We start from the raw sequence: 22,450 nt of genomic DNA on the forward strand, positions 1-22,450 counted from the left end.
TGACTGCTCCCCCAGCCTCCCCTCTGCATGCAGCCATATGTGGATACTATTCCAGATCACCAATAGCCATGGGGGAGGTGCCGCCACCCCCTCCAAACCTCACCCTGCTGTTGCAGCGCAACCAGTTCTTCCTCCCATTTCAGGGCTGGAACTGGGAACAGCTGATGCAGGGCAACTACTCTTCCTTGCTTTACCAAGCCTAGTGAGCCAAACCCATCTCTCCTTGAACACCATGGACTTCAGGGGAGCAACACCAGAGATGAACTCGGCTCAGTGGCTGTGTTCTCAAGGCCAGTATCTCTTCCCTCCCACACCCACACACGCCCTCCCTGCCTCATTCAAGTCCCAGCAACTAAAACTTGGTCAATGAGCAGTGGTGAGAGGGAGAAGAAGCAATATTAGAGCTGTACCTGAGAGTCATCTGTGCCAGGTCTGCCAGCCTGGGGTAGGCTGCTGAGTGTCCCTAACTGCCACATGCTCCACCCAGGAAGGGGCTGGTAGGGGGAACAGCTTCACCACGGCCTGGGTACTTAGTACTCCAAGTGCTTCCGATTAATCCAGGAAACATCCACCTGGTGCCAGCTGGCAGCATAAACCCGATCTCTCACGGTCCAACTGGGTGAAGCTTTCTCCTGTTTCATCTCGCAGGGCTGAGCTCTTGGGTTACACCCAAGGTTAGGGCAGACAGCAGCAGAGTGTCAGCCTGCCCTAAACCCAACCAGCCTATTGGTAGGGGATGGGGGGGGCGGGCCACCTGTTATTACAGCTGCAGGCCCATCCTATCGCTGTCTCCCTGGGCTGGGAGTGTCCAATTGTAGGGACAGAATATGCCACACGGAAGCTGAGACACATGGAAACTGGAGCCAGGTGACCCCAGGCTTCCACTCTTCATCTCCAGCACCAAGGCTGCATGGGGGGCAGAGGCTGCTCAAGACAACATGCCAGCACAGGGAGTAGGTCAGTATGTTGCCCCCTCCCTTCCCACCACCAGCGTGCACCCTGCGTACATTAACAACTCCTTAACATAGGCACTAGGTTTGTACAATGTGGGGAAGTCCCCAGCAGGTATGGGGCAGAGCCCTTATACTTTGGGATCTGTGGGGTGAAGCTCCCACCTCACCCACAGAGGACATATTTGAAAATAAGGATACAAGGGAAAATCTGGTCCATATGGACTGGATCAAACTATGATGCTAAACCCAGCTACAGACAGCTCTGGCTTGGGCAGGTGGGTATGTGACCTCCCCTTGTCATCATCTGGTATAAAGGTGCATGGGACCTAAGTGACTTCTTTTCAACAGCACCCACATTTCAAAGGGGATACCCCATGCAGATAGGAGTGACTGACATCCCCCTCAGGTCAGTTCCCCTTTCACTGTGACAGAGTGACAAATACAGCAGCTTGTTCCTCCATAAACAGGCTTCCCGGGAAGAACTCCCCCGGGATCCTCCACCCCAAGGAGCCAATAGCCCTGCCTAGGCCCACATTAGGAACCTATACCCAAGAGCGCCATTTGCTGGGACTCACAGCATAGGACTGTATCTGTTCCCCCTTCCTCCTCCTCGCCTAGATGGACTCTAGACCCCCCCATCCTGAGCAAACACCTCAATGTGTGATGAAGGGCACATGGGGAGCTGCAACAGGCCAGAAAGGGGTCCCTGACACAAGGCTGGAGAGAGGGACCCACACAACAGATGGGTGGAACAATGGAGGGGATAATACAGGGGCACTGGAGTCAGGACACAATGGTGGACAAATGGGATGGGGAGGGGCTAGGAAAACAGGGGGGCAGGCAGAAGTTAATGGGGCAGGAAGATAAGACAGGGGCAGGATGCTTGAAGAGGGAGCCAACAGAATGGGGGAAAAGGACTCCAGGCACAGTTTGGGTGGGGGTGGAGGCAGCATAGTACAGTGGAGCAAGATGACTGGGGAAGGAGGTAGACCCTGGAGGTCAGGGGCACAGGTACCAGAAGGAGTGCAAGAGAGAGAGAGAGAGAGAGTGTGTGTTGCTCCCCCCACCCTCTCCAAGGCCCTGCTTCTTCCCACTTGTGACCTCACTCTTCCTGCTGGTGAGCCAGAGGGCAGCAAGCTGGCGGCTCAGCTGCCAGAATGCCATAGAGCGGGACCTTGGCATGCTCTCTTCCAGCCAGGTTTTTGAGAGAGATGGGGTAAGATGTAGGTAGACAATGGTCTTTTTGCCCTCTTCCCCCCTTCAGCGGTTGGAGGCAAATGAAGTGGGAGATAGAATGGGGGCAAGACCCTGGTTGCCAGATGGGCTAAGACACATGGGGAAGTGGGGGCAATGGAGAGGAGTGGGCATAGGACTCGGGAGACAGAGAGGAGCAGGAAGACTAGGGCATGGGACAGATGGGAGGGCATGCCACTTACCTGGTTGCCACCCACCCAGAGAGTCCCTCATCCTGAGGCTCATCCAGAGAGAGCCCACCAGGGGCCCGACCAGGTGGCAGGCTTCCACCAGGCAGCAGCTGCCCCCACCTAGACAGGACCTCCAGACAAATAGCTCATGCTGAGGTCTGAGTGTTAATGCACACAGGGAGCACAGTTCGTTAATCCCCTTTGATCTAGGGCCCAGAAATGGCACTAGATCAAAGGGCATTAAGAAACTTAAACGTAAAGAGGGGTCCACCCGGAGAGTTAGCCGGCACCAGGGCAGGTTATTGTGGGAGAGGTCATACGTAGGTTGCCAGGAATCTGGTGCTAGGCAGCTTCTGGCTTGCCCTCACCTAAAGGGGCCTCTTGAGGGTGGGGTACAAGGAGGGAGACATGCACCCTTCCCCCAGTCTTTTACTATCCCGTTGATGTTATCCACCCCACAGTCACACCAGGCTTCCCTCACATGCCTCCCCCAAAACTCTTCACATTATGTGGTTGCATCTATGCAGCAGCTGCTCCCCCTTCCAATCCAGCACCCCCACAGCTAGCTGTGAACTGGGGGCGGGGCAGGGAGGGAAATGGAACATAAAACCAACATGCTGCCAAACACATGTGAATCGCAAACAATACACTCCCACATACTAAACCAAGGTACCTTAAGGTCACCGAGCAAAGCCAGCCCCACAGTCGCTAGCCAGTCCCACCCCTTGTCCCCAGATGCAGCATGGCATCACTCTCTATTTCACCAGATGTCCACACTGCCGCTTCCCAGAACTTCATGGTGAGTAACAGATATCCCAATAAGCAGCAGGGACTTATAAATAACTGGCCAGTCAAGCTTAATTTTTTGTAATGTGTAAAAAAAAATCTAAATGAACACAGGGACACAGTACGTGTCAAACTTGGATTTTAATAATGCATTTGATTCAGTCTCTTACAAAATCTTAACCAACGAACCAGTTCCAATGGCCTTGGATAAATACCATGGTCAGGCGGATTAAAACCCAAGTATGATCCTAAAAAAAAAAAAAAAAAAAAAAAAGGGAGGGGGGATAAAACAGCAGTATACTGAGCAAGAGGTCAGATGTCTAGTGAGGTTGTCACAAGAATGAGTGCAAAGTCTCATCTTCTTTGTGATTTACACTATCAGAGCATTAATCATCAAGTGAACTGATATTAGCAGAGGATATTTCATTGGGAGGAGCTGCAAACCCCAGAAGGGACACAGCAATGCCAGAGCCAGAGGACTTCAACAACATATTAGCACCATTGGACCAGATTCTGACACCCTACTCCAGTCCCCATGTCCGGTATAGGGACCATAAAGGAGGCTTCAGGAAGAATTACCCCAACACAGGAACAACCTAAGGGCAGTATATGTGGCCTTGTATTGCTTCCCTTGCAGCCACATGTGTGGTGGTGCACCAGGGTTAGGAGGGGTTTTCTTGACTGTGGCACTTTCTTGATAGCTATTTGGAGTTACAGGGCAACCTATAGGCAGCTGTGGGGAGACTGTCATAAGTTTTAGGACAGCCCTGGGGCTGTTCTAGCTTACGCTGGGGCTGGTACTTCAAGAGGTGCAAGAGACGTCTTAAAGCCACCTTTGCCCCCTCTCCCCCACAAGCTGCATCTTCTGTCCCAGGAAGCACAACATGGAATCTAGTCAATGGGCAGAATGCTAAAAAGAAGATTCCATTTGGAACAGCATGGGATAGTGTGTCTGGGGAAAAATATTCTGAAACACAGATTCAACAAGAGAGAGAAGCTGGAAAGCAGGGATGTTGAGGGGCCTTGGGGTGACAGCAGACAGCAAACAAGAGACAAGTTTGCAATCGGATATGGTAGCAAAACAGAAAAAACAGCCATTTTAGGCTGCACGTCCAGAGGCCTTGGGCAAGGACTACTTAGCTTTGGTGTAGCTCCACCCAGAGCATTTCATTCACTTCTGTACACCACACCCCTAGAAAGAGATTGACAAGTTGGAAGGGCTCTGGAGAAGAAGTGCTCAAGGCGCTGGAGTGACTGGTTTACAATAAGAGCAGAATATGCTTAGCCTCGCTAAGTGATGACTGTGGGGGACATGATAACAGTCTGCAAATATCTGAAGAATGTAAACACCAAAGAAGGAAAGGAATTAGGGTGGTACCAAGGGGTATAGCTAGAAGTCAGGAATTAAGCAAAGAAAGGAAACATTCAGAAGACACTTCCACAATTAGATCTATTAGGCTATGGAGTAGTCTATCAAGGGTGGTGGCGGGAAGATGGAGGAGGCCCATCCCTTAAACTTTTAAAACCAGACTGGCCAGAACCCTATGGAAGTGTCCCCGAGGGGACAATCCTACCCTGGCTGCAAGGAGAGGGACTGGGTGATCTGAGGAGTCTTTTCCAGTTCTAACTTCTGGGGACCAGTACCACCTCCTGTGTTTTCCCAGACATTCCCCAGGGCCACTGGCCAGAACCAGCTCCATTTTCTCTACCATGCACAATGATTTTTGAAACATTTCAGCTCAAGGGAGATACCCTTTCCCCTCATCTTGTTAATATAAGGGTAGTCACGTGACAGAGGACTCAGGACAGAAGGGAAGGAAAGCTGCCCCATAATCTGTTTGGTGGAAGCAGAGTTACTCCCTCTGCTGGATCAAGGGCCCACACAGCTCCCAATTTCATTCATGCTATGAAAACAAGTGGATGTTGTGCTTTGCCTAGCCCTGTGAGAACCGCCTCCAGGCGCAAGGATGCACAGCCCAACCTGTCACCTCCATTATTCTGCTGTGTGCAGCAACCTTCCCTTCAGGGCCTAGGAATGCTGGTCCCCTTCCTGTACCACCCTCAGCAGATAGAGCCAACCACTGCCTCTCCCCTAAACCACATCCTCTTTTACAGTGTGTGCTGGAGGCAACAGCACAGCAGGGTTCAATGCAAGGGCCTCTCGCTTCTAAATAAAGGCCAAGTTCAAATCCTGAACAAGGTCATTAGCGATGCAAGTTTTGCATCCTAGTTTCTGTTTGTGTGTTTCAGACATCTGCCCTCCCTGATGAGGACTGAAATATCCAAGGTGGGGATCAACAGGCAGAGATGATGCAACTGAGGACTGAGATGAAGTGGGTGGGGAGAGCTGCCTGGGTTGAATTAGCAGAAGGTGCTTGGATCAGCAAATCTGGACAGAACAGGGGGTAAAAAATGGAGCTTCAGGCAGTGCATTTGTTAAGTCTTGGATATCTAATCGGCAGGAACCCAGCTCTGCTAGAGATAACTGCCATTCCACCACAGTCACGGGCACTGCTTGGCTGTTTCCCAAGATGGATCTGCTCTCCCCAAATCAGGGAAAACACAGACAAGTGAGGAGAAGGAGGGAGGGGTTAGTGATGGGGGAAGATTCACTCTATTACTGGGGGTGGGGGGCGGAATACAACATGGCATCTCACCAGGGAGCTCCACTCCTACACCCAGACTGGGCAAAGTTCCCATTCATGAGCCCCTCTCTGCCTGACCCCATGTGGGGGAGGAGGAAAAGGACGGGGTGTCACCAGGAAGGACAGGAAAAGCTGCAGGATGTTGTAAGGAAGCGTAGGCTGACAGCTCATGACGGCGCTCAGGGTCATCACATCCCGGCCTCCCTTGGTGCCTCCCCATCCAGTTCCAGCAGGACTCCATCCAGGCCTGGCCATCAGCCCACCCCCTCGCACGCCATGGGTCCCCCACCAGGCTGACAATCTCCACTCCCTACTCTCGAGACCAGGCTGTCTCCCTCTTCTCAAGCTGGGGTGGAGTAACAACAGACAACAACAACAAAAACTCACTACCCTGTTCACTCACTCAGTCCTTCTCCCCTCCCTGCCCCATGTGTGCACAGCCAATGCCCTCAGACACTTGCCTCAGAGGAGCCTCTCCTGTTACCAGTCTGAGAGCTCTGCCCCACCACTGACATGCCATGGCCTGTTGGCACGTGCTGCCCCCAGACATGGCATCATACCTACAACCCCCCCTGCACATACCTCCTCTATCCCCCCCCCAAAGCTGACCTGCCCCTCACAGATGCACTCACGCCACCCCGAGACCAACCCGCCGCGGGGCCCCAGCAAACAGCTGCTGCTTGACTTAACTTCCTGTAAATAATAAAAGCCAACAAACCACAAGCCCTGCGCAGTGCAAGGGGCGGTGGGGAGACCAGCCTGGGGGGAGGGTCCATGCAAGGGGACTAGCCGCCCAGAGGCCAGTGACTGCAGAAACGGGCGCCTTCCTAAGGCGTAAGCCAGGACCCAGCACAGCCAGGGGGTGGGTCCCACCTACCCCAGGATCAGGCGCCCCCGAGCAGGGGAGCGCTCGGCTCCCGACCGGGCGAGCCGCACGCCCAGCGCAGCAGATGGCGGCCCGCAGCTGCACGGCACCGGCTCGCACATGCACCGAGCGGCCCCCACCCCCGCGCCAGGACAGGCCCCAGGGCGGCTCCACGATCCCCAGTAAAACCCACTCGGCCCCGGGCGGGTTCTGCTCCCGGCGAACTCCCCGCGCGCCCCGGGCCGGAGCAGAGACTCACTGTCATGATGTCGGGTGCGGCCGGCGCTGACCTGGGGCGGGAGGGGGGAGCGCAGCCTCAACGCTCCCGCGGCGCCAGTCCCGCCATCGGCTCCTTCCCTCCGCTAGCTCCCAGCCTCCCAGAAACTTTTCCGCCCCCTCCCCCTCCGCTTTTAAACTTCCTGGGGGGGTCCCCCCCGGCCAATGGGAGGCCGCGGAGCAGGGACGCGCAAGCGGCCGGTAGCCAATGGGGGAGCCAGGCGGAGCTGAGCAGCCAACGAGGAAGGGAGGAGGGTTAGGAAGGGCGAGGGGGAGCCTAAGGCATCAGCAGCACAGATGTAACAAAAGTGTTAAGCCAGGTGACCCCTGCCAGGAAGAGCTGCAGGGGGAAGTCGGTGCCCGCTGCAGGCAGGCCAGGATTGCTGCCCCCACCCCACATTCACACTCACTCCTAGCTGAACCCACCGCCCGGGCAGGAGCTCCTCTCTCAAAAGTTGCGCACCCACAGAGGGCATCATCCACTTGGTGGCACCTGGGATCTTCTTACTGCTGCTTTTTGTCCTTCAGCAGGACTGTCAGACAGGAAAGGGTAGGAGAACGAAAATGCCCTCTTGCCTTTAGTCTCACAGAAATATGAGCAGCCTTACAACTCTTTACGGAGATTTCATGAGATCTCTGTAGCCCCTGACTGAATGAACTGTAATTCCAAGACCAGATTTGCTGCTTACCTTGTTTGCTTCTGAAATACACACCTGAACCTATTTAATATAATTTATTTAGAAACATCTTTTCCTGTAACTGACTGGCAGTACAAGGGGAATAAAGTCAGAGAACGTGCTCCTATCTAACCACAGCATGGCTGAAGCTGGCAAACTGAATACAAACCCTGGATGAGCCCTCCCCTCTCTGCCCACCTTCAGTGTCCCCTACCCTCTCCCAGGGCAGAGTTACCTTTACACACACAAGCCCTTTCTCTGCGACATCCCCATCATCTTCCATTACACTGGCTTATCTTTTGCTCCCTGCACCTGGCTCCATGAACCTCAGATACTGGGAAATTGGCACATGGTTACAGATATCTGAGAAAGTGTCATATGCCCAGCAGAGCCTCTGACTGGGCCACAGCTCTGGATATTGCCTATAGACAGACAAAGTGGGTGAGGTAATATCTTTTATTGGACCAACTTCTGTTGGTGAGAAAGACAAGCTTTCGAGCCACATCTGAAGAAGAGCTCTCTCGAAAGTTTGTATCTCTCACTAGCAGAAGTTGATCCAATAAAAGATATTACCTCATCTACCTGGTCTCTCTCTTACCCTGGGATCGACACAATATTGCCTATGACCATTTGCAACCAGACTGTGGGTCTTTAAGGGACTGGTCATAAGAACATAAGAATGGCCATACTGGGTCAGACCAAAGGCCCATCCAGGCCAGTATCCTGTCTACCAACTGTGCCCAATGCCAGATGCCCCAGAGGGAGTGAACCTAACAGGATCTCTCTCCTGCTATCCATCTCCACCCTCTGACAAACAGAGGCTAGGGCCATCATTCCTTACCCATCCTGGCTAATAGCCATTAATGGATTTAACCTCCATGAATTTATCCAGTTCTCTTTTAAATGCTGTTATAGTCCCAGCCTTCACAACCTCCTCAGGCAAGGAGTTCCACAGGTTGACTGTGTGCTGTGTGAAGAACTTCCTTTTATTTGTTTTAAACCTGCTGCCCATTAATTTCATTTGGTGACCCCTAGTTCTTATATTATGGGAACAAGTAAATAACTTTTTCTTATTCACTTTCTCCACACCAGTCATGCTTTTATATACCTCTATCATATTCCCCCTTAGTCTTCTCTTTTCCAAGCTGAAAAGTCCTAGCCTCTTTAATCTCTCCTTATATGGGACCTGTTCCAAAACCCTAATCATTTTAGTTGCCCTTCTCTGAACCTTTTCTAATGCCAGTATATCTTTTTTGAGATGAGACCACATCCGTATACAGTATTCAAGATGTGGGCGTACCATGGATTTATATAAGGGCAATAATATATTCTCTGTCTTATTCTTTATCCCTTTTTTAATGATTCTTAACATCCTGTTTGTTTTTTGACTGCCTCTGCACACTGCGTGGATGTCTTCAGAGAACTATCCACAATGACTCCAAGATCTCTTTCCTGATTAGTTGTAGCTAAATTACCCCTCATCATATTGTATGTATAGCTGGGGTTATTTTTTCCAACATGCATTACTTTACATTTATCCACATTAAATGTCATTTGCCATTTTGTGAGAACTGAAGAGGTATATGTTGGGGTCAGGGTGAAGTGTAAGAAGGAAGGGTGGTCCCATGGTTAAAGCAAGCATTGGACTGAGCCTCAGGAGGTCCGAGTCAAATTCCTATCTCTATCACAGGCTTCCTACCGGACTTTCTGTAGGTCATTCAATCTCTCTTTACCACAGTTGCCCTATCTGTAAAATTGAGCTAATAACCTTTCCCTAGCTCACAGAGGTATTGTGAGGCTAAATGCACGAATGTGGGTGCTGCACCCAGATACTATAGTGACAGGGGTCCATCAAAATGGATAGAGATAGGTTACCAGTGGTCCCTAACCTTTTTTGTCTGGCGGGTGCCAGACGACAAGCCACGGAGGACCGTGGTGGCGGACGAGCATCTGCCAAAATTCTGACGACAAGTGGTAACGTCAATAAGCGTCGCTGCCAAAATGCCACCGACAAGCGGCATCATCCAGAGGCGTCGCCGCTGAAATGCCACCATTTTGGCAACATTTCGGGGGTGACGCCTCTGGATGACGCTGCTTGTTGGTGGCATTTTGGCGGCTGCTCGTCTGCTGGCCAGTAAGCGGGAGCACTTAGATGCCCCGGCAGGCGCAGGCACCGCGTTGGGGACCCAACGGTTAAACCATGTATTTAAGTACTTCAATACTATGGTGACAAGTACTATAGAAAACACTTAAAGATGTGTGACCCTTGTGACCCTCTACTTCCTTCTGTGTTCACCAGCCTGGCCAAGAGAGAAGGGCACTAAGAAAGAACAAATGCCAAGGAAGAAAGGGCACCTTCCCTCAGGACTCAGTCTGCTTTCAGTTGCACAAGTGAGGAAAGTAAGCAATAGGCACTCCGGGAAGGGGAGGAAAGAGTGCTGGGCCTCCCTCCAAGTGACAGCCTGGTACTCAAGAGTATTAGCATTTTAAATAGCCCCTGTGGGGGAGGTGAAGGGTAGGAGGGGGTAGGGAGGAGGAAAGATTTGAACTCTGGCTGCTGTTTAGCTAGAGTCAGTTTTCTCATATGGCCAGGGCCCCAGGACACTGCAGCATTGAGAAGATGCCCCCTACAAAGGAGGGAAAAACAAGCCAGAGGCAAATTCAGTGTTGTTAGCAGAAATAATACAAACTTCAGAAGAGGGACATACACACAACCCCCTGTACTGGGTAGCTGGTTCAGAGATGGGGGGTCGGATACAGAGCCTTTCAACTCTTGATCAAGAGTTTCATGGCCCAGAGGACTGGGAATGGCATGTGGGTCACCCCTTCAAATCCAAACCTGGGGGACACAGAGTTCAAGGCATTCCTGTCCGATGCTTCATGGGAAATGAGTTGATATGTCACAGTCCAGAGTGAATGGATCCCACATCTTGCAACAAATGTACTCTCATGATCCTCCTCCATTGGCCCCCTCCTTGACATTCTCAGCAGATGTGCGAATGGGCCATGGAGACAACTCCTGTCTCTCCATGGAGACAACTCCCCTCTCTCGGGAGGAGATCTTTCTGGGGAGGGTTAAGGCACACTGAAGGGGAGGGAGGCAGGGAACAGAGCACTACTGGTGTCTACACAGCACATGACCTGGGTTCAACAGAAGATTCAGGCTTCAGAATGATCAAATAGGCTGGTATCTTTCATCAGCATCAAATTCACTTGAGAGATCATCACTAAATCACAAGAGCACCAGCACAATAACTCACTTTTGATTCTATTTGTAAAATAGCCCCTCCCCTTATCCATATGCAATGGTCAACTACACCTTATTTATCGTAGGATATGAGAGAAAGAGAGAGATTGGGCTGAGCTCAGCACTGGGAGCCAGAAACTCTTGCATTTTAAACCCAGTTATGCCACCGACTCTCTCTGTGACCTTGGGCACATCACTTTGCCACTCTGTGCCTCAGTTTTCCCACCTGTGAAATACAGGGAGTAATGTTTTCCTGCCTAATGGAAGTGTTGGAAGGATTAATTAGTGTGTATAATGTGCTAAAGAGCATGGAAAATGTATTGGGAGAGGGGAGGTGCAATTGCAGATACATTTACCCACCTCTCACAAAAACCAGCAATTCAGTACCTCACAGCTGCCTTTCAAGCAGAGACTCGCTCTGACACAGTGTCAGAGAGAGAGAGAGGTGCTGCATGCTGAGACAGCACCTGTGTGAGAAGCCAGCTAGCCTTTGTCACAGAGAATGGCCCAGCCAATTCCTTGTCATCCTACTCACTCTGGAAGCTTCTGAGAGGTTCCCTCATGCACATGCACATACACCACGCACTCTCTCCCCCTGCCCCCGTCCCCACTTCTTCCCCAGTTTCTGGAGTACCTTGTGGCGTTGCCCGTTAGTGTTCAAATAAAGATCTTGGCTTCCCATGGAGCTGGCACTGTTGAGGGGTCGGGCTGTGCCTCAATCTAGCTGGGACTACAGGGATAGAAATCAGCATCTAAACCCTAGGATTCTGCCCTCCTTTTCCATAAGCATGTGCCCATCTCCCAACACACTCCTGGGGAAATTCATCCCCACAGCGCTGAGGACAAAGCACTCTTCATTCTGGCCAGTAGGGGACACCAGGGAAAAGGGAAACATGCAAGGGAAGAGCTCTGTTTCTGTCCTGGACAGCAGGAGGCATCACAAGGAATGGGACAGAGCTAAACACCAGAAGAGAAGCCAACCTCTGTGCTACTCACTGGGTGGGGCTGCAAGGAATGGGATTCTCTGTGGAAACTGAGGATTGATTGCCAGGGTTTAGATCTGCTGGGGGAGGGGTTCTCATCAGCCACTGGTTCCCTCAAAACTCTCACTCCTCCAAAGTTCTACTCACTTGAAGCAACAGGGTCTCCTCTTTGCCCCTGTCATTCTCCAACTGCTTCTCTGAGCTTAGGTCTAGGGACTGCTCATGGCTCTTCCAGTCACTCTCTAACCATTGACTTGGACTCACCGGGCTTTTGGTCTCTGGTTGGTGCCCTGAGCTCACTGAGTACAGACATTCTCCTTGGCTTCTCCAGTCCCTTTCCAGCTGTTGCATTGGATTTATGTGGCACAAGCACTTCTCTTGGGTTTTCCAGTTGGCTTCTGATCTTTGAGTTTGACTCCTGGAGCACAGAGCCTCTTCCTGGCTCCTCCAGTCTCTCTCTTGCCTCCCGGTTGGGCTCCTGGGGCACAGGGTCTCTGCTTGGTTTCTCCAGTCCCTCTCTGGCTGCCTGGTTGGACTCCTGGGGTGCAGAATGTCTGCCTGGCTCCTCCAGTCCCTCTTCAGCTGCCTGGTTGGACTCCTGGAGTGCAAGGTCTCTGCTTCGTTCCTCCAGCCCCTCTCCGGCTGCCTGGTTGGACTCCTGGAGCGCAAGGTCTCTGCTTGGTTCCTCCAGCCCCTCTCTGGCTGCCTGGTTGGACTCCTGGAGCGCAGGGTCTCTGCCTGGCTCCTCCAGTCCCTCTCCGGCTTCCTGGCTGGACTCACGGGGCGCAGTGATTTGCCCCAACCCTTCTGATCTCGCTCTGTACATTTTCCCAGACTCACAAGGTGGGGTTTCTCCTCTAGGCTCTGTCGCGCACTCATGCATTTTCCAGCACTCACAGGGTACAGGGGCTCTTTTGCATCCTTCCACTTTCTCTCAGTGCTCGTCACTGGACTCACAGGGTGGGTCTCCTTTGGGATCTTCCAGTTGCTCTCTGGGTGCTTCCCAGGACTCAAGGAGCGCAGGTGCCCCCCTTGGCCAGTCCAACTGTTATCGGAGCTCTTCCCGGGGTTTGTGGGGTGAAAGGAATCCCTCTGGCTTTTCCAGTTACTGTCTGTGTGTCTTCCAGGATTAGAGGGCTGAGAAGAAACCCTTTCTCTGTCCATGCACTTGTCTGTACTCATGCGGCACATGGAGTCCACTCGGCTCCTCCAGTCTCGTTCCGATCGCTGAGCCGGGCTCACTGGGCGCAGGGCCTCTCCTTGGCGTCTGTCGGGCTGCTCCAGCTGCTGTGGGGGCCTCTTGTTCCCCTAGGGATGAGATCAGAGGAAGGATAAAGGAGTGAGTTCTCTAATGAGCTTGTCCACATCCTTCATGCACATTTGGGGAAAGAGGCAATTAGCACATGGAGACCATTCAGTTCAGAGGTTCACCGATTTCAAGGCTAGAAGGAACCACTATATAATATCCTAGTTTGACCTCTTATATAACACAGGCCATAGAACTCCCCCAAAGGATTCCTGTATGAACTAGAGAAGATCTTGTTGAAAAACATCCAGTCTTGATTTAAAAATTGCCAGTGATGGAGAATCCACCCGGCCCATGGTAAATTGTCCCAGTAGTTAATTACCCTCCCTGTTAAAAAATTATATGTTATTTCCAGTCTGAATTTGTCTACCTTCAACTACCAGCCACTGGATCTTGTTACTGATGGGCTACAAAGGAAGGGGCACTACTGTATGCCAACAGAGGCATTGTATTACAATAGGGGGCAGTAATGCACAGACCTACCTGCAGCACTTAGCTCAGCTCGCAGAGGGAATTTTCAAACATCAATATGTCTTATGCTCCAGTAGGGGGCAGTGGCGTGCACATGCATCTGCACACAGGCTGAGCTGCCTATCCCATGTCTCAAGAAGTGGCCTCTCTCACCCAACCAGTGAAGGAGCAGTGGTCTAATTTTGCAATACGGACAGCAGTGGGGCACACACAGAGAAAGGAGATGGGGAGAGAGAAGGATCTGGGAACCAAGTGGAAAGGGAGGAGTGGAGGTGATGATGAGAGAAGAAGACAGAGTTGTGTGGCACAGAGAGAGAATGGAAAAGGTGATGGGGACAAGACACAGCTTGGGAAGGTGTTTGCTGAAAGGAAGCCAGGGCTGGGCTGTGTCTATGGCTATCTGGCTAAGGAAGGGGCTGGTGATGAGTCCAGCAACTCACCTCTCTATACAGGGTGGGGCTAGACTGCCTCCTGCCTAATCGCCTTTCTTTGGCCAGCAGTGGGGTCTTGCCATCCAGCCGGTCCAGGAGGCCGTCCTCCAGGGCCTGGAACACCTCCAGCATCTCAGACTTCCTAACAGCCACACACAAAGACAATCACAGGTGCTCTTCTGTCTGGGCTTCAGGAGGCCCCTAGCCCAGAGTCCTCACCAGCCCTAACCTTCACAGACCACAGTAGGACAGAGACCGTGATACCATATTTCTGAGTCTGAGTTCCCTGCTCCATCAGAGTCTAACACGAACTGCTCTGTCTGTGCTCATGCCTGCCTCCCATCCTGAGCTCTTGTCTACATCAACCATCTCCCCCATGCTCTGCACTCCTCAACTACCTGCATCTCCTCAGACCCAACAGACTCTCTATCTCCCCAATGATCCCTAGTCATGCTCTCCACTCCCCACCATGGCTCCTTTCTCCCTCACGTTCTGTACCTCAATAATGCTTTCCATACCCCATCCACCATACTGCCCACTCTGTTTTTACTTCCACTCGTGCTCTCCATCTACCATCATCTTTTCTCCCCGTCTATACTCGCTCTCCCTCCATTTCCTCACCTTGCCAGTTATGGGCACTATATCTTTAACACTCAGATATGGAAGTTCCCAGGAGGCCCCTCACAGAGAGATGGAGGCCCTGCCTCAAGCCCTGTCTACACTAATCTTTAAATTGAGTTTAAACTCTCTAAGTAAGTGTGAGCGCCAGTGGGAGGGGCTGACTTGCAGGCACTCAGCAGAGCAGTGGGCACTTACGTACCTCCAAAAATCAGGCTTTCAGTGATACCAACCCAGCACACACCCACACCCGGCTCCATGTCTCACCTGCGCTCGTATCCAAAGATCCGCTCCACCTCTGCCCGGCCCGGGCTCCGAGTGCGGGAGCTGCTGCGTTCCTGTTCTAATGCCTCCCTGTGACTGATCCACTTGGGCTTGGGCAGATCAGCCAACACCGTGTATTCCTGCCGCACCAGGGCACGTCGCCCCTCGCCACCGCCCCTCGTGCACCCAGGTAAGTCAGAGTCCAGTGAGCTGATGGAGGAAGTGAGATGCCTGCCAGTCCTTACTGGGTCACTGCATGTGGGCAAGGTGCTGGAGCTGGCTCTTGGAGGGGAGGAGACCCAGTTGGGGTCAGATTTCCGGCGTTCCAGAGAGAAATAACTGCGCTCCATCTGATGCTTTGCCCAGCCATCCCCAGTGCTCTGGCTCACAGGACTGGATTCTGAGTGGGAAACAGAAGATTGAGGTTAGGGCAGCTCCAAGAGGCAGATACATCCCCTCCCTCACACAGGAACAGCGTGGCCAGAACCGGCAGTGGTCAGATCTGATACAAAGTGGATATTGGGATGAGAGCCAGAGACAATCCAGAATGACATGGATAAGACCTAGTGTTCTGCAGACACTGCATTCAGAACTGCAGGTGCCAGGCTGAGCTGAGGAGCACCAGGAACCACAAAGACTCCAAAACCAGAACTGCACAGACATTGGGTTGAGAAGTGCTGGCAAGGCTGAGAAGCACAGGGACACTGGAGCAAAACTGCACAGACCCCGGGCTCTATTATTACTATTTATCACATTTATTACAGTGGTGCCTAAGAGACTGGACCCCATTCTGCCAGGCATTGTACAGAGTAAGAGACAATCCCTGCTCCAAAGAGGTTACAATCTAAATAGAGCTTGAACCATAGACTCCAAGACCAATCCCACATGGAGAACGAGCCACCTATATCCAGAACTATGATCTACAGTGAGAGAAAAACAAACCTGCTTTCCGAGGTGAGATTTCTTTCATGAAGCTCTGGGACTCTGTTCTCCCCCAGGATATGGTCTGACCCCACCTGGGTCTGTCTGACTGCAGGGTTCCAATCTGCACCTCTTTCCTCTGGCCTGCATAGTTCATTGTGTCTTGTTTGTCCGATACCAAAATGCTGTCCAGCAGCCTGGTCATTTCCCAGTCCTAAAGAATGAAACAGACCACGTCAGTACACAGCTACTGTCCCAGCCTCTTCTGGCAGGAGGTGCTATGGGGAATGATGCAGATGCAGTGATGTGTGGAGCTCACATCCGCTTCAATCTCAGGCTCTTCCAGCAGGAGGCACTGCAGGGAGCAGTACAGACCTGTTAGCTATAGCGAGTACATCATTACTCCATGGCCAACCTCTGTCTTCAGCAAGCATGATAGGGAATGGTGTAGGAATACTGGCTTGGGCGAGCAATGAGTCATTCCTGTCCCAGCCTCAGCCAATATGGGGTGCTGTGGGGAATGGACTGAGCACTGAGAATAAATGTGGACTCCCAGCATTAGCTGATGTGCTCTTTAGGGGAGTTTACTTTGTGGGTGTTAAAGGTCCCTTGGGACTGTCCCTATGACATCAGCATCTATCACTCCCCAAACTCAATTACCCAGTACTCTGCAGTTCCCCAGAATATCTCAAAACAGGCCTATTTACCCTTTATCATTGTGGTTCAGCTCATCTCAGAAGGAGCCCAGGGAAAGTGGTGCTGTGGGGTTAAGGCACAAGGAGAATTAAACAGCCCAATCCAAAAGACAAGATGATCCCATCTCACCCCCGAGAGTGTGGCGCTGGTTCCGGTACCGGTGCTGCTGTCGGTGCTGATATCAATACAGGTGCTGGTTTCTTCATGCTCGCCCTGGGCTTGGCTGCTGAGCTGGGTGTACGCCAAGCTCTCCTGCCAGCTGTGAGGCAGGGAAACATAAACAGCTGGTGGTCTCTGTACAGCTAAATGTGTTACCGCGGGCTGGCATGGAGAGCTGTGTGAGTGCGGCTCTGCTGAACTGGCCCAGCAGAGATCCAACTCCTCAATCCCCAGAGCAGGGCAAGGCTGGGCAGTGCCAGTGAGGGCTCCCCACATGTCACATGCTGCCAGTGGGCCTCAGCCTGGCTCTGGAGAGGCTGAGGAAGAGAGAAGTCCAGTCTTCATGGCCCACGCAGCCCTTGGCCTCTACTGAGTCTGCCAGTGAGGAGCCTGGCTAGTGGGCTGGTGATGGTGGGTTTTCAGAGTTTGCCCCATCTGCCCATTGCACGACCTGCAGGGATCAATGGTAAGACAGCCACCTCTCTTCTCCTATATGGGATGACACCTACTCCTCCTCTCCCCTTATTATTTACCTAGCAGGGATCAGTGTCAGGGAATTCTCCCACGGTGCAATACTCACTCCTCAGTCCTGTCCTTGAAGCCTGCACACACATACAGCTCACATTGGGGAACTAAGATGCACAGGGGGTCCCAAAGTCCACCTGGATCTGGCCCACTGGAGGCATCACTGTGTGGGGCCTCCACAGAATGTTCCTCTGGCACCTGCAGGAAGCAAGGGGAAGTACTGGTGACTCCACCGTTCCAAGGGCTTGTGGGGAAGTTGTCTTTCTTATCCGTCTCATCCTCCTTCCAAAGGACCTTTCATTCCTACCCTGGCTCTCAGGGCATCTCCCTAACACCAGCCTGCCTCTGGGAATGCTGGATCCCCTCACTGTTCCATGATGTCTCACATTCAAGCTGTTCTCCTTCCTCAGCAGTCCAGAGAGAGGCCTAGCGAGGCCCTGTTGGATGCTGGAGCCATTAACTTCCATCGCCTGGGGCTGCAGTCACCCCAAGACAGAGATCGAGTGAGGGAGAAGAGGGATGGGGCACTGAATCCAAGCGAACACTTGAAGGGCATGGAAGAGGAGAGGGATATTTGGGATGTCAGGCCAGGGGGAGAAAGGGGGAACCTTCCCAGGGGAGCCCCAGGACTTAGCTTGATCAGGTAAGTGTCCTCTGATATAGCTGCCAGGGTCCTGCCAGGCTCACCAGACAAGTGGGAAATGCCAGAGTCTGGCTTTGCTCATGAGATCAGACACTGGCCATCACACGAGAACCGATGCCCCGACTGGCAGGAGCTGCTCATCGCCTGCATTCCTCTGCCCCTGGAGGATTTTTGCCAAGGCTCCATGTGCCATAGGGCAGGGCAAATGCTTTCCTGGCAAAGGAGGATGTAGTCCGAAGGGAGGACTGGAGCCAAAGCCCCTCCCCTCGGCTATATAGCGCTCTGGCATTTCCCCAAGGTGCTGCCTCCCAATTCTCCCCAGCCGTAACAGTTACCTTCTCAGCATGGGTGCAGTGAGGAGGAAGGTTCCTAGCAGCCTGGCTGTCAGCGCCGCTTTCCCTCCATTGTGTCGCCCTCGCTGGGATTCGCTCAGAGGAGACAGCTCTGAGCAGATCGCAGGCAAGGCGGCAGTAACTCCAGAAGCCCAGGCCCAGAGAGAGTGGGAGTCTCATTACTATTTCATAATCCTGGGCTGATCACTCCCAGAAAACAATGAACAACACGAAGCCCTCTGTGAACATGAAACCAGTTGGCACCCCATGCTGGGATGGAGCGTCACATCCCCCACTAGCAGCAGGGCAAGGAGCTGGCAGGTTACACACCTGGCCCACAGTGCATTTCTAAAGTGAGTTTGGCACTGATGAAATGTGTCTGATCAACAGCCCAGGGTAGGGTGACCAGATACCAAATGTGAAAAATCGGGATGGGGGTAGGGGGTAATAGGAGCCCATATTAAAAAGCCCCAAATATCAGGACTGTCCCTATAAAATCGGGACATTTGGTCACCCTAGTCTAGGGAGACCGAAGTCTTCTGTCCCTCAGACATGTATTGCAGGGACAGCTGCAGTGTGAGCCTCACTGGCACCAGTCCTCACTAATGCACCTCGCCCTGCCCTGGGGACGAGAGGAGGGTTTGGTCTCCATGGTCTCTTCTGACCTTAGCTTCTCTGCTGAGACTATCAGCAAGGGGACCAATCAGGGTCAGTTGTGATGTGGGTACCAGAAGCCATCAGACCTTCCGTCCCTACTAACTTGGGCTGATTCAAGCAGTGACAAGGAGAAAGGCTCAGTATCCTTTCCCCATCCTGCACCAATGGCTTTCCTCAAAAGGAAGATTTTAAACATATGGCAAAACATACACACACACACAGCTTTAAGCCTACAACTCCATCCTGATGCGTATCGGCTCTAATATTTCAATCCTACCTTTCCCCCATACACATTATTCACCAATGCCTCTCAGTCCTGACCTGCCACACACCCCTGCTATTCCAGCCCTGAGATTCCCCACGCAGCATTGCCAATGCATCTCAACCCTGACTCCCAGCCCTCCCTCCCAGGTAGTACAGCACTAGTCCCCTCTTTGATCAGGGCTCAGAATTCATCAGAGCACTAGGGAGTAATGAAATGATGGATTCTGTGCACAGAGAAAATTTCAGTCCCCCTCCCCCCACGTCAGTGAAATCCAGAATGCCTCATGCGGCGGCAGCGTTGAGAATTTGCATCCACTCAGCTCAGGCAGTCACAACCCAAAACAATGGAGCCTCTCATGAAATATTCATAGCCCTCCAGGTCACATGAAAAGCTCACCTGGTTGCTGGGCTGGTGGTGAGCACCAACAGCCTGGAAACAATTCTGGCATCGGCTCTTGGCAAACACATTGACCTCAAAATTCTCACAGGGGGCATGCTCTACAAAATCTGACATAGCCCATGCCAGGGGAAAGACAATTCCTCAGGTGTGCTGCTTAGGGAGGTAACTGCAAAGGAAAGAAGCAATAAAGGATCGAGAGACAACACACTTCAATACCTAGGTATTCAGCTCATTTAGGAGGAGGAACTTTATTAACAGCCTGGTGTTCACTGCCTCCAGTAGGGAATGTTTTGATCTTGGGTTCTTTAGGAGAAACACCATCAATATGCCAGTGTTGGCAGCCCGGGAATGATCTTATCTGGAGCTGTTTTAGGAGGGGAACTACATCACCATCTCAGCGATTGCTGGCAGAATGGCCTGATTTGAGTCTTCTTTAAAAGGGATGGACTATATTAATACCTTCCAGCAGATGTCCTGACCTGGGGCTCCATTTGCAAGTGCTTTAGGAGCTTTAGAAACCTGCTTAGCCTTTTCCTGAGCTAATCTATTCAGACTGGTAGGATATTTACTAGCTACAATGCACCAAAAATGCAATTCCAAAGCTGGTCCTAGAAGCCAAGCTTTACTTCCAAAGACTGCCTGGCTCACCACGGGCTGGGATACTCCAGCTGCCATATATCCTCCCCTTCAGGGGTACTCTTCCTGTGGAGCAGCTTGCCCAGTTGCTGCTCCGCAAAAACTGTCTGTCAAAGACAGCCAGCTGAAAAAGATCCCTGGTGCTAACCTGCAGCTTCTCCGCTCATCATCGGAACTTAGGGTTCTGCTGACCAGAGAGAGGTTTAATTTTCTCTCCAAAGCACCCAAACTAAAATAAGATACGGTTTTCTTAGGGTGACTGTTGCACTAATTCACTGCGGGTGCCAGGTAAATCACACACAATATCCACTTCTTCGTCCCACAGGTTCACTCCCCAAACTAGCGCTACATGTTTTTCCAGCTTGTTTAATCACCATGCCTTGTGTTTAGAATTGCCATACACACAGATTTGTTCGGAAGGGCAGAAAAACACTTGCATTCACTCCCAGTTCCAAGCCATGGATAAAACCTTTTTTTCCCTGAGGTTTTGCAGATTGGGACGAATCAACTCTCTGGGCCTGAGGCGGCCCATCTGTAAATGGGGGATGATACCCACCCTTTGTGAAGGGCTTGGAGATCACTAGCAAAAATTGCTCAACATAAGGGCTGTGATTATTAATACAAAAAATAAAAACAATCACTTCAGAATAGCGCAACACACTCGCCCTCTTGTAGAAGGGTATAGCCTAAACCAACCTTCCCCTGCCCACACCCCCTCCTCACTTCTGTTACCTCGCACCAGCTCAGGCCCTGCTCCAGCTCATCTGCCGCTGCCTCTTTTTTTTAAAAAACAATGAATGTAAACTTTCCCTGGGAAGTGGAGACAGGCCACGCCCAGGAGTCTCTTTTTGGTTGGCTGCCGGGAGGCAGCTCATTTGGATACGGCTCCCTTAGTGGCTCCCTGCAAAAGAGCGGGGAGGGGAAGATTTGGGAGTGCGAGCCCCTCCGCTTTGCTGCTGTTCTAACTTGGAGTGGGGAGGATTTGACTTCTGTTCTGTGCCCGGGTTTTGTAACCCACGTTGCAGTGACACTGGGCATCGTGTGGATTGTTGGTGGGGTTTTTTGCTGCCCCCTTCCCCCTTTGCAATATTAGTCCGGGTGCCAGCTCGGCTAACGATCGGGGGAAGGATGGCCTTGATGGGAAAGTGACAAAGCAACGCAGACGTCCATTTTCCTTCTTATTTAAAACTGCCTTTTTCAATTCATCAAGTCTCCTCTCTCCAGATTCAGGGGGCCCTTGTCTCTTTTATTCCATTGGTTCAGCTGCCCCCCCTCACCCCTTCCCCCCCCCAGCTGGATTTAATCCAAACCCAAAGTAGGACATAAAACAATGTGATGTGCTTGAGGTAAAGTCACTCCAGAGCAGTGGCAATGCAAATTGCTGCATATCCTCTCAACAAAATTCTCCCTCAGCAACAGCTTGTTCATGCAAGTGTGAAAATCTTGCTGGCACATCTGCAAACCTGTGCATACGTGTGGACATAAATAAACTCGAGCATAGCTGAAGAGATGCAAAAGTCCATTGCATGTGTGCCCACATGTATAAGCCTGTGTGCACAAAAGTGCATAACCTGGGTGCATGCTTGCACCCAGCATGCAAAGCTACATGCATGTATATATAACCATGTATGCAGATACATACATGAACATCAGTTTGCAAGCATGTGAATAAGGGGGAGGATTATCACATTTCCTCTTTAGATGAGGAGCTAGACTGGCATGTTAATTTCTACAGGTGGTGGTAGATTTTGAAGACATTTTTTCCGTAAGGGCTGAAATGCATTTATAAATGACTGAAAAAAAACCAATACTCCTATACTTGAGGGAGGCTCTGACTAACCTCTGGAAAATTTTAGTTACAGACAAATGATACCTGCATGAGATACATAGGGCCAGTACTTGGCACTTGGCCGTCCTTAACCACTCACACCCAAGACCTGACCTATTTACTCTAGGGCAGTCTGATTCCAAACCCTGCACCAAGGTCCCTGGATTTTGCATGACTGTTGCAACAGACTGGGGATCTGAAGTGACAATTTACATTACAAAATGGGAGTGGGGTGGTTAATGAAATAAAAATGAAAATGAATAACATTTTGTACAGTAGACCTGTGCTAGTGATTTTAATAGTGTAAACTATAAATACGTTGTAAAAGCAGCAAAGAGTCCTGTGGCACCTTATAGACTAACAGATGTATTAGAGCATGAGCTTTTGTGGTATAAATACATTGAATCCCCACATTTTCATTGTTTCCACATGCCATGGATTTT

General features: G+C 51.5%; 2 protein-coding genes across 6 annotated transcripts in view; both read right to left on the bottom strand.

The window, feature by feature from the left end:
- Positions 1-11,603, bottom strand: part of TRIOBP (TRIO and F-actin binding protein) — a 27,316-nt gene extending 15,713 nt beyond the window's left edge. For 2 of the 5 annotated variants that reach the window (XM_075068353.1, XM_032779158.2), the window contains exon 1: positions 6,933-7,080. In XM_075068353.1, coding sequence (XP_074924454.1) covers positions 6,933-6,938 — 6 coding nt within the window. In that variant the 5' untranslated portion in view covers positions 6,939-7,080. Of the gene's footprint in view, positions 1-410; positions 712-6,932; positions 7,081-11,507 lie in introns of those variants that run through there. The other 3 variants (XM_032779156.2, XM_032779154.2, XM_032779153.2) reach the window with 3 other exon arrangements.
- On the bottom strand, positions 11,519-20,949 carry LOC116824099 (uncharacterized). The gene is made up of 8 exons (XM_075068359.1): positions 20,912-20,949; positions 19,541-19,709; positions 17,303-17,445; positions 15,889-16,081; positions 14,950-15,346; positions 14,074-14,206; positions 12,121-13,164; positions 11,519-11,603 (listed from the first exon to the last, which is right to left on the bottom strand). The coding sequence occupies exons 4-8, from the start codon at positions 16,070-16,072 to the stop codon at positions 11,589-11,591; spliced, it is 1,773 nt and encodes a 590-aa protein (XP_074924460.1). The 5' UTR covers positions 16,073-16,081; positions 17,303-17,445; positions 19,541-19,709; positions 20,912-20,949; the 3' UTR covers positions 11,519-11,588.
- Between the last annotated feature and the right edge of the window lie 1,501 nt (positions 20,950-22,450).

The sequence above is a fragment of the Chelonoidis abingdonii genome, chromosome 1 (assembly GCF_003597395.2).
Source record: "Chelonoidis abingdonii isolate Lonesome George chromosome 1, CheloAbing_2.0, whole genome shotgun sequence".
NCBI classification, from domain to species: Eukaryota; Metazoa; Chordata; order Testudines; family Testudinidae; genus Chelonoidis; species Chelonoidis abingdonii.